Source organism: Polypterus senegalus, chromosome 7 (genome assembly GCF_016835505.1).
Source record: "Polypterus senegalus isolate Bchr_013 chromosome 7, ASM1683550v1, whole genome shotgun sequence".
Classification (NCBI taxonomy): domain Eukaryota; kingdom Metazoa; phylum Chordata; class Cladistia; order Polypteriformes; family Polypteridae; genus Polypterus; species Polypterus senegalus.
This window is the reverse complement of record NC_053160.1, coordinates 26,928,435-26,940,539: the sequence shown is the minus strand read 5'-3', so window position 1 is coordinate 26,940,539 and position 12,105 is coordinate 26,928,435. Positions and strand designations below refer to the sequence as shown.

General features: G+C 39.1%; 1 protein-coding gene across 2 annotated transcripts in view; it reads right to left on the bottom strand.

Moving 5' to 3' along the window:
* Window positions 1-12,105, bottom strand: part of dmgdh (dimethylglycine dehydrogenase) — a 108,878-nt gene that overhangs the window by 95,137 nt on the left and 1,636 nt on the right. The window contains exons 2-3 of one of the 2 annotated variants that reach the window (XM_039758383.1): window positions 790-955; window positions 84-182 (exon numbers count right to left, since the gene is read on the bottom strand). In XM_039758383.1, coding sequence (XP_039614317.1) covers window positions 84-182; window positions 790-955 — 265 coding nt within the window. Of the gene's footprint in view, window positions 1-83; window positions 183-789; window positions 959-12,105 lie in introns of both variants that reach the window. The other variant, XM_039758382.1, reaches the window with a different exon arrangement.

The window sequence follows — 12,105 nt, the reverse complement described above, 5'->3', positions numbered from 1 at the left end:
TCTTAATATCGCAAATTGAAAGTCATGAATGGATAGTAAGCATCAGAAAAGCCCCCTTTGATTGTCATAACCATATAGCTAACCTGGCCAGTCTCCTGCTCCAGCGATTCATAGAGTTTAATACTGTAGTAGTGGACTTTCTTCAGATTTATTCCAGGATGATAATATGCTGTTAATCCAGCCTGAGTGTAAAGAAACAAAAAGTGAAAGTCTCCCACATTAAAAAATTAAAAAATGCAATCTGTTATCATATTTAATACATTGGCCTTAATAAAATCACTCTGAACAAACCCCTATTGTGCTTAAAAGGAACACTTGAAACACTTGTCTGAAGTAGACAAATCACAAAAGCATTTCATATTTCCATTGAAGTCTTGGCAGTTTTTCCTTGCTTTTAAACCTTCACTAATAAGACCTTAATAAGGTCACCATTGAACAACTTAGATATTACTTTTAAAATGCAACAAATTGCTTACAGATGCTTTACATTGGATTTGTGGATGGTACTCCAAGACACCGGATCACCATCCCTCTACCTTCATTATTAATAATTTGTGTTGCATAAACAAATAATATTCTGCACCATATTTTTGCTTTGTATAAATTATAGTTTCTGGATGAATGATTTTATTACACGATTACATGACTAATGGAAAAATGTACTGCATATTGTACTTGTTATTCATGCAGAAGTTTTTCTTTTAGGAAAAAACACTTATTTTACATATGCTATTATATGCCATAAGCAGCACATAGACAGTTATATATAAAATGATACCAACAACATACAGCATGCCATGTTGAGCCAGCAGTAAGTTCTGACTTCTCCAACAGGACTACGTCCTTCATGCCAGACTTGGCCAGATGATATGCCACACTAACGCCCACGCATCCTCCACCGATGATCACGGTTTCTGCCTTGTCCTTCCATCTCTTTGCAGGATGGTGGTTTTTTCTGCTGTGAAACATGATGCAAGATTAATCAAAACTGTTCCAGTTGTGGATTTATAATACCCTCTAACCACCCAACTGCTCTTTCTGAATGACGCCCAAAGTCATTGTGGTAGCTTACAATCCATTGCTAGCATATTGCCTGGTCTTATTTAGATGGATGAGTTCTAAACCAAATGCATCATTACACAGTGGGAAAATTCTGATCAATTTTTCTTCAAATGGGAAAATACATTTTCACCTTACGAGGAACCATTCAAAAACATCTTTAGAATATGACCGACTTATAATAAAGTTGACCTTAATTAGTTAGGTATGTTGAACCTCTGCTGACCTTTAGGATGCCCGTATCTAGGAGTGCTGACTTCATATTAATTCCAATTTCTTGTTCCAGGGAAGGGATGTTGGATCTTATTTGAATAGGACACTGCACAGTCAGAGACTTGTTAAGGGTAAATTTTACACAAATGTTAGTAGGTTTTTCATCACACAGAACTACAGACACATGGAATAAGTTACTGAATAAGCAGTGTGGTAGACCGTAGGCTTCTAGGGACATTCAAAACTGAACTTGATGTTTTCTTACAGGAATTAGGTGGAGAGGATTAGCGAGGTTTTTTGGGCAGAATAGCTTGTTCTTATTAAATGAGTTTCTAATGTTCTAATGAGTCTGGTGTGGGGGTCATTTAAGAAGTGTTTCATAACTGAGAATAAAACTTGAACTCTTCACTGTGACCGAAATGTTCAAAATTAAAGGAATTCAATTTTCAAGCCAGTGTCGGTGAGATAACATGCACATATTTTAATGAGGTGTTCTCCATATTGATCACAAAACTCAAAAGTACTCAGAAACCCTCATAACTGACCAGCATTATTTTGACCTTCTTTGCAACTTAGTGTAGGGTAGTTGTATTTTATGACAACAGCCCCACTCATTAAGAACAGACTGCAAAAGCTATTGGACAAGAAAGTGGTTGCAAAAGCAAGACAAAACTTTATACATGTTGTGGTAGACCCCCAGCCTGTCACATGGCTCCATGGGAGATGGAGTCCTTCACAGCCTGGTTGGGGGCTCGGATGGCCGCTAGGGGGAGTTGCATGGCATCCGCAGCCCGGCTGAACGAATCTTCAGCCCCACCTGGAAGTGCAATAAGGACCAGGTGGTCAAGCACCTGGAACGCTTCCGGGTGGGCTATAAAAAGGGCCAGCCGCCACCACTTGAGGAGCCAGGGTCGGGAGGAGGAGGACTACGCTTGAGGAGGAGTGGTGGTAAAAGGGAGAAAACTGTTGCTGTGTTGGTTTGGTGCTTTTGGACTGTGTATTGCCTGTGGGTCACGGGGAAGACGTTCGCCCACAGGTGAGGATAAATAAAACTTCATGTCCATCTGTGTCGGGTCAGGCGCCTATATAGCGCCTTTGTTACAATGTGTAACGCAGAAAAGCTTTCTCTCTATTATATAAAAAAATCTTGGGACGAGACGAGACCTGTTCAGAGAGACAAGACGTGACTTTCTCAGAACGACACTTTCACATCCCACGAGACGAGACTTTGTGCCAAGAGATTTAACTAAGCCCACGACCAGAATTAAAAGACAAAGAGTCGATGACAAAGTAGAACATCATAAAGAATTCAAAAATGTTGGTGCGATACACATGCAGAGCAGGATAGAGATAATGGAAGTACGAAAATTCGAAAGTCTCAAAAAAATGATAGTAAAGATCGCATTAGTGCAAACAAAAGGAAATTATTACTCGGTGAAGTAACGGAACAGCGAAAAGAGATCAAATAGTGTTTCTTCCTAATGAAGAGGCATATCCATGAGAATTAAAAGATTTGTTTTGTGAAAGTGAAATCCACATACACTGTCACGCTTGGGTCACAAAGATGCACATATACACAGGAGATTTTAGAGACAGAAACGTTATTCAAACACTTCAAACAAACATAAGTCTCTTTCAGGAGTGAATTGAGCTCCGTGTGTAGTCGGAGGAGACAGTTCCATCTCTCACTTAAAACCTTCCTCTTCATTGGGGCACGCCAAAGGAAGGGGGGCCCCCAACAGGAGCAGAGGATGTCTGGGGGAGAAGAGAGACAAGGGAGGGAGACAAAAGGACTGCTGCTGTACAGGCTTTTAAATGTTTGAAGCGACGCACAAGATGTAGATCACGCGACACGACAGCAGCAGCAGCAAGCCAGCAGCTGATCGAGCAAAGAGGAGAAAAAAAAAAACTGTATGTTTCCCATTGTATCACCGTTTAAGAGGGGTTTTGGAGGAGTGACCACATCTTCTTCGGGTGCGTTCAGCCCTTCCCTTCACAATGGCACATAGAGCTGGCCAGGGGGGTTTGGCGAGCGAAGCGAGCAGGTGGCAAAGCTCCCTAGTATTAATATTAAAATTGCATTACTGAATTCATGATTATGTGGGAAAAATAAAATGTGTTTGGTCTTATGATCTTACTGGCATTTGTCTTAATGTTCCAGATCTTTTGATAACACCTTGCATGATCACTGCACTTAATACAGAATACACTATATCTACTAACAGCAAACCTAAACAATAATGGCACTGAACACTTTCAGAAATATCTACCACAGTCATCTAAGACAAAGGTTAACAGTTATGTTGCATACATTACCACTCTACTGCAACTTGTCCGCAGTGCATCTGCTTTTTAGCTTTTACTGCACGGTTATGGCTAGTACAGGTAGAGCAGTAGAACACCAGAGCCTGTGAGCCAGGTAGGGTGTTTTTTTGTAAGGCTTGGTTTTTATTAACATTCTTTACTACGTGACAATGGAATGAAAAATTAAACTGTGTTATCATTCCCACAAATCCATAAAGCTTAACTATAACTACTGACCTTCTATTCAGCTAAAATGCTTGATTTACCTCATTGATGGCAGCCAACTGCCATTTCCTGCCTTCTACTCTGCGTTATGGGGATTAGTTCTGGCCCCTGTTACCCTAAACTGAATTAAGCAGGTTTGAAAATATTATGTATATTATTCCCTATTATGTTTGAATATTCAAACTTGAACTTTAAAACTTACTTGCTAGGAATTTCTTTTGCTGTCATATCCATACACTTTCACGTGAAGCCTGAAAATCATGAGGTCTGATTTAGATAATTTATGTTAGGAAGAATGTCCAGTGGGGACTAGGTGGTCACATGGCCTTGGAACCCCTGCAGATTTTTTTTTTTTTTTATTTCTCCAGCACTGTGGAGTTTTTTTATTTTTTGTTTTTTCTGTCCTCCTGGCCATTGGACCTTATTTCAGTCTTTGTTATTTAGTATTGCCTAACCTTGTTTTTATTTTCATAAACTTTTCTTTTTTCATATTGTAAAGCATTTTGAGCTACATCTTTTGTATGATAATGTGCTCTATAAATAAATGCCTTTGTTGAAGTTGTTGTTAAACATAATAAAGTACATACAATTAAACAATCCCTTATATATATTTCTCTTCTGGTTCGTCTTGCTTCCACTTCAAAAGCGGTCCTGCCCACACGCAACCGACATGGGATTTATCGATTCCTATTCGTCCTCTTCCAAACCCTTCCCCACACTGCCTGCAGCCCCTCTTCAAAACCGGCCACGCCCACACGCAGCTGAAACGGCATTTCTCGATTAGCATTTGCTTCTATGAGTGCACAGATGACTCAACCTCCTGGCCACTGACCATACTGTTTTAAAATACACAGGCAAATTTATCACCAAATCTCTCCATTATACGCTAACAATTCTACTTCTCCAGGATATGGATAGCTGTATGTTTTTAACACATCGCAAGCTATGAAGTATGCTTACAAAATAAAGCAAACTCTGATTGCAGTGAAAATTTAATTCACCAGCTAGATTCCATGCTCAGAACCATCAACCCCTTTGCTAAATCATACAAACACATCCATGAAATCTCTCAGTCCAATCCAACAACATCTGTAAGAATGGTTTTCAAGGAAAACCCTGGGCAGGATTTACGATGATACAATGCCCCAACATGTCACACCGATGCTGCAGCAATTTTCGTTGGAGAAGAAAGGGACATTTGCATCTATCCCAGAGGCAACTCCTGTAAACAGATTTCCACGCTCAATATAAATTGCGATCCTATGGTTTACCCACATTTATTCCCTTACGGAGACATTGGCTGGCACAAAGATTTACAACATGTTCCCGATAAAAGAACCACCAACCGAATCAGGCTTACTCAATGCCAATTTTACGTGTACAGATTATCAATGAGGAATACATTTAGTATTTTGCACTCCAGCCTCAAACTATTCCAACAGTACGTCGTAGATGCGTATGTTAAAACAGAGGGCGCGCATCTCAACTATCTCAGATTACATCAACAAGATCTGCGTGTGGAACAATACAAAGGACTATCAGACGCACTGCAAGCAAAGGCTGAAAATAACAACGTACTTGTAGGCAAAATGATCATATTACCGTCCACATTTCCAGGAAGTCCAAGATACATGCAACAAAACTATCAGGATGCCATGGCCATTGTACGTTAATTCGGAAAGCCTGATTTATTTATCACTTTCATATGTAATCCTGCTTGGCTGGAAATTCTACATGCACTGTTGGATACCCAAAGACCGGAGCACAGACCTGATATTGTAGTACGAGTCTTTTGGATTAAGCTGCAGGAATTACTTAGAGACATTCTATAACAACATCATTTTGGGGTTGTTATCGCTTATATTTACATAATTGAATATCAGAAACGCGGCCTTCCTCATACCCACATGCTGTTTACTCTTCACAATAATTCAAAAATAAGAACCAGAAAGAAAGAAGAAGAAAGAAGTATTTCTTTCGTCTTGATTTCTGAATTCCTTTCTCACCATTTTCTGTTCCTATTCTTACACCACCATGTGCTACAGCAGGCGTCGGCTAGTACAATATATAATACACGATTGGATATTAAGTGACTTGGATTTTTTTTTTTTTTTTTTAAACATGCAAGTTTTGTTAACTGGTGACTTATGTGTTGACCTGACGAGAGTGTAAAAGTAGGTGTGTACATGTGCAGGTCATGTTATGGACCAGTAACTCAACCAGGACATATTCCTATTTTGTACCTGAAGCAGCAGAAATAGGGTCACAGGGGGTCTGGATTATGAATAGGATTAAGTGGATTTAAGAATAATGACTTTGTGTTGATGTTTGGAAAAATCTCCTGACTAACTAACACTTGAACATCCTGCTAGGAAACTAAACTTTTAAAACAAGTGGCTCACTTTATGGGTTCAAGTAAGTCAAACAGATTTGTTTAGAATATATGAACTATTTTGGTAAAAACAAGTCATTCAACTTAACAAGCTTGCCAATCCTATTCACCTAAAATATCACATAACATTGTGTTGACACATGAAGGTTCTCTCTATCATACTATTTAGCATATATACTCGCATATAAGCTCTCCCGCAGATAAGTCGGAGCTTGATTTTAACATATAATTTCTGGTATTTTATAATTTCGGTTGTATAAGTCGAATGCGGAAAACTCACGCTATTGGTCCAAGAGATTATGATATGCTAATGCCCACCTGAGAGAGTAACCTCGGAGCACACTGCCTTTATTTTCTGTGTATTGTGCCTACGTGACCACACGGTAATACCTGAACTATTCCAAAACGACGTTTGCACTGATTTGTGTTTTTTGTATCTCACACCCTCATACACCTTTATCGTAAGAGCAGCCCTTATCTACGATGAAGTGTTCAATCAGAAGAAAATGTGAAGCTGGTTTTAAATTAAACATCGTTGAAGTAGCGAAAGAAATTGGTAATTGCGGTGCTGCAACAAAATTTGATGCATCTGAAAAACTGATGTGAGATTGGAAGAGATTTTTGAACAGGCATCTAAGTCGGGGTCTGATTTTATGATCGATTTTTCGGGTTTCAAGACCCGACATGACTATATAAGGTAGTCATGTATTTCATGCATCTATGCTTCTTCGTGTTGTTTGTTACTTTTGATTGTACACCAGTAACCAGAACCAAAGTGACGGCTTGGCTCCAGGGGTATTTCCATTACAAACAAAAAAAACTCAAGATTTCTAGTCAGAGAGGATGTCAAACTTGATGACTGAAGCTGGCGATCTCATTGCCTGAGGGTGTCTAGTTTCAATGCTGAAGTTACATGGCATGACATAACCCCATGGTAACTTTCAAGCACAATTTCACAGTTCCAAAGTACTGCGAGTTCATCCCTTTTTCTCACAGCCAATAATGTGCTGCCTGACAGAGTTGGTGATATACGAGTGCTTTACAGGTTCAATGAGTTCAACCACGATCATTGGCACTTTTTTTTTAATCTTTACCATTCCATTGACAGACAAGCTTTATGTTTATGAGGTCCAAAACATGCGCATTCCTTATTCCTCATAGCTGTATTACATGTTTTTTTGTATTTCCAGGTGAGTAATCATTTGTTGTGTGCTCTCACATACTCACGAGCCCAAACATACAACTTTGTTTTAGTGAATCACAGACAAGTCGGATTAAGTTGTCAAAGATGTCAGACTACATGACTATCACTCACAGGAGCACAATGTGACTGCTTGTGACTCACTAAGATGATGCAAATTATGTTTGAGACTGCAAAGTGTAGTAAAAAGCGTGTAATGTGACGTGCCCTAATTACATGAAATATAAACAAAGGATGTTTGCATACAGTACTTACCCACACAGTCAGAACAGAGGAGATTATTCATTCATCTCTCCATTTTTCCAAACCCTTTTACATCTTGCCTGAAGAAGGGGCCCGAGTTGCCTCGAAAGCTTGCATATTGTAATCTTTTTAGTTAGCCAATAAAAGGTGTCATTTTGCTTGGCTTTTCTCTACAAACCCTTTTAGGAAGGGCAGGGTCGTAGGGAAGCTGGAGCCTATCCCAGCAAGCATGAGGTGGAAGGCAGAAACAATCTATGCGCAGGATGCCACTAGAGGAGATTAATGATATACCTATTTTTCATTTACTTTATTCTTTATACTATTTTCTGTGTGTTTTTCCTCTGGACTATATTACTCTGCACACAATTCCCATTTATTTTCATGTTTCTTCAATGATGTTCTGTAAGATTTTTTTGGATAAAGATCAAATTTCCAGGTTGTACTGAACACGGATAAGTGCTTATACTTTATTTCGGCACATTTTTCTATGTAATTATTAAGTGCTGAGCATTTCTCAAATAAAAAGTGAATTTAAAATTAAGTTGAGTATTTAAAAGTTGACACTGTCTCCATATTTTGGCCTGGCCTGTTCGTGACGCCAAAGGGTGGGTTGAAGCTAGGGCTGTTCGATATAACGATATATATCAGATGACAATATGAAAACGTCTATCGCTGCACATTACGCTATCGTTTGTTTCGTGGTGTCGCAAAATAAACGGTTTACGGCAATATTTTTTTCATTGTTTTGATGGCCACCACGTGGATGCAGACACACTAGCATGGCTGATGAAGACGAGGCAACACCAGGTAGCTCCACACAGAAGGACCTTGTTCCTAAACGAGGGGCTACCTCTGTAGTATGGAGATGGTTTGGATTTGAAGAGTCTGACACGGACCAGAAAACGGTACTGTGCAAATTATGCTGCAAACCGATCGCTACCACAGACTCCAACACGACAAACCTCTTCTACCACCTCCGCAAAAAGCACGTGAGCGAGCATGCAGAGAGTTTACAACTGAGAGGCAGGCCACGTAGGATATTACAGTTGTAAAGGTACTATTTAAACGAGCATGTTAAAAGCTTGGAAGATTAATTGCTACCAAAACAATTTGCTTAAGGCATAATTTTCCATGCAGCGTTTGCTGTCAGCGTTAATCTTGTTAAAATTACGTTTACGCCACAACTGCATTAACACGGCAAATCTCCGTTAACGAGTTACCGCGGATCGCCCCGTGCTTGGGGCTGGATGGCATCAACACGTTAGCACCGTCCAGTCCCACGCACGGAGCGATCAGCTGTAACTCATTAACGGAGATTTGCCACACTACGATGTGCAATTTAACATTTTACTAGAATGTAGCCTAAAAAATATTATATTTAATATTATATATTTAATATATTTTTGTCGTAAGCCTTATTGCTGCTACAGTTTGAAGTACAATGTTTACATTTGGTTTTGACAGTTAATATTAGACTTGTATTTATTTTGTTTAAAGGGTTTATTGGCCTTATATAGTTTAGTTGTTAGTGCTTTGATCCTTTTATATTTAATATATGTTGTGAGAGTTATTGCTGCTACAGTTCACATTTTGTTTATGTCAGGCATTTTATATAGCAGTATTTTATATTGGGCCTTTAGTAATTTGTTTTTGAAAAGTGTTTTATATTTGATACATTAACATTTTATGTTTACATTCTAAGTCAAACATTTGCTCAAATGTTCTAAATAAAAGAACAGAAATAATTACAAGTTGAGTACTTCTCATTTTTGATTTTTTAATTTAAATGAATAAAAAAGGAGTGGTGATTATATAAACTATTCACTGAATACAAAGAAAATGTACTATATCGTGATATCGGGATATGAAATGAAATATCGGGATATAAGATTTTGGTCATATCGCACAGCCCTAGTTGAAGCCAATCAGTTACGTTGACATCAATAATACTTAACTGTAAAGGTTCTAGGATCTGGAAAGGGCTTCCGATTACAGAGTGGGAACTTTCAGAAAAAAACATAATTGAAACAAGCAGTCATGGGATTTGGCCTGGTTCACCTTGTCAGTGGGGAATCAGCGTGTAAAAGGTTACACTGCAAACCCACTAGCTTGAGGTCAAGACCTCTCTGTTCCATTTACTGTACTCAGCCTGTCTGACACTTATCTGTTGAGATACTGTATGCTCTTAAAAATAACATAGGTATACACTGAAAACATTGTTTGGATTATTTAATGTGATTTTTATATATTTTTGAGGGCTGAACTCAAAAATGAAAATAATTTTTCACCATCATAAAATATTTTCATGAAAATATTTTTTAGCTATCAATTAGCTTTTCTTACTGTTTTTGCACTGTAATTAAATTGCATTATGTAGTTTTAATAGTAATTTTCTTGAATGTAACATTCTCTAATATTAAAATCAAAGATTAATGCAAAACAGTTATTTCATTCGATAAGTTCAGAATGTAGCTGGTACTGAAAAAAAGTGATGAGCCATAGCAGCAGACAGCAGCATATGAAGCCATTAGAGACGTAACCAGACCTCCGAGTGGGACAACAGAACCAAGAATTGACACTGCGTTCTAAAGGAATGCCCCCATACAAAAAAACTCAAAGTTGGTGCCAAAAACGTCATCAGACCTCCTAGCTTGGTGGATCCAGATAAAGTGCTGTTACCACCGCTTCTTATTAAGTTTGGTTTAATGAAGCAGTTGGCGAAATTCCTATTAAAAGATGGAGACTGTTATGCACGCCCTGCCCAGGATTTGTTTCTTGCCTTGCGCCCTGTATTGGCTGGGGATTGACTCCAGCAGACCCCTGTGACCCTGTAGTTAGGATATAGCGGGTAGGATAACGGATGGATGGATAGACTGTTATGCATTTCTGCTGAAAGTTCCCAAGTCTGTCTGAGGCTAAATTAAAAGAGGGCATTTTTTCCAGACCTGATACAGAAAACTGATTTCTGACGCAGAATTTGATGGTGCAATGAACAACCTGGAACAGATGGCTCATTCAAATAAGTATTTTCTAATTTTTAGGTAACAATAAAGATCCATCCATCCATCCATTTTCTAACCCGCTGAATCCAATTACAGGGTCACGGGGGTCTGCTGGAGCCAATCCCAGCCAACACAGGGCAGAAACCAATCCTGGGCAGGGTGCCAACCCACCGCAGGACACACACAAACACACCCACACCAGGGCCAATTTAGAATCACCAATCCACCTAACCCGCATGTCTTTAGATTGTGGGAGGAAACCGGAGCGCCCGGAGGAAACCCACGCAGACACGGGGAGAACATGCAAACTCCACGCAGGGAAGACCCAGGAAGCGAACCCGGGTCTCCTAACTGCGAGGCAGCAGCGCTACCACTACGCCACCCTGCCGCCCACAATAAAGATCCAGATTATAAAGAAATTTTGAAAACTATAATTAGTTTCATTTAAAGAATTGGGTTGCAATACGAGTCTCAAAGTTCACTTTTTGGATTCACAGTTTGGAATTTCTCCCTGAACATTTAGAGCAGTGATTAAAGAGCAGGTGAAATATTCCATCAGGATATCCAGGACATGGAAAAAAAAGATACCAGGGACGTTGGGATGTCACTATGAAGATTTACTGGCCCACCAAACAAAGTTTTCGAACAAAAAACTACTAAATGACAAAAACTAGAGAAGTCAAAGAATATCATGTTGTGCCTTTTTTTAAACTGCAGGATTAAGCCTATCCCAGCTTGTTTAGGGCACAAGGCAGGAACGAACCATGGACAGGGCACAAGTCCATCACAGGGTGAAAAAACACACACCCAAGAGGGCCAATTTAGTGTCACCAGTTCACCTAACGTGCATGACTTTGGACTGTGGGAGGAAACCCATGCAGACACAGGGAGAACATGCAAACTCCACTCAGGAAGGACCCGGGAAGCAAAACCTGATCTCCTTACTGTGAGGCTACAGCGTTACCCCTGCGCCACTGTGCTGCCCGTCAATGAAGATATACTGTTTTCTTTGTATATACAGTATCTTTACAATATTAGAATGACTAAATGTTTTCATGTTAACTTGAATTATTGTGATTTGTGTTTTTGGCATTTGTGGTTTCACATTTCAAATATCATGTACTGTTAAATATTAATTTACACTATTACCTAGTCCACATCACCTTCAGCAAGACTGATTTTGGTTTTTTTTTTTTTACACTACCACATTTTTTACTATTTCGAGGGCAATTTCCAAAAGTTGTAAAATTGATCAAAGAGTCAAATAAATTAGACTGACCTGATATCAACTAAAAATGAAAACAGGTAAACACAACAAGGCTCTGATAATTTACAGCTGAGCCATTAAAAATAAATACATAACATCCTTGACTTTTCTGTTATAAAAGTGTGAGTGGAGATCTGACCCATCTCCAGAAAGCTACTGCATATTGGTTGTCATTTTTAACAGTTTTCTAGGGTTGAGT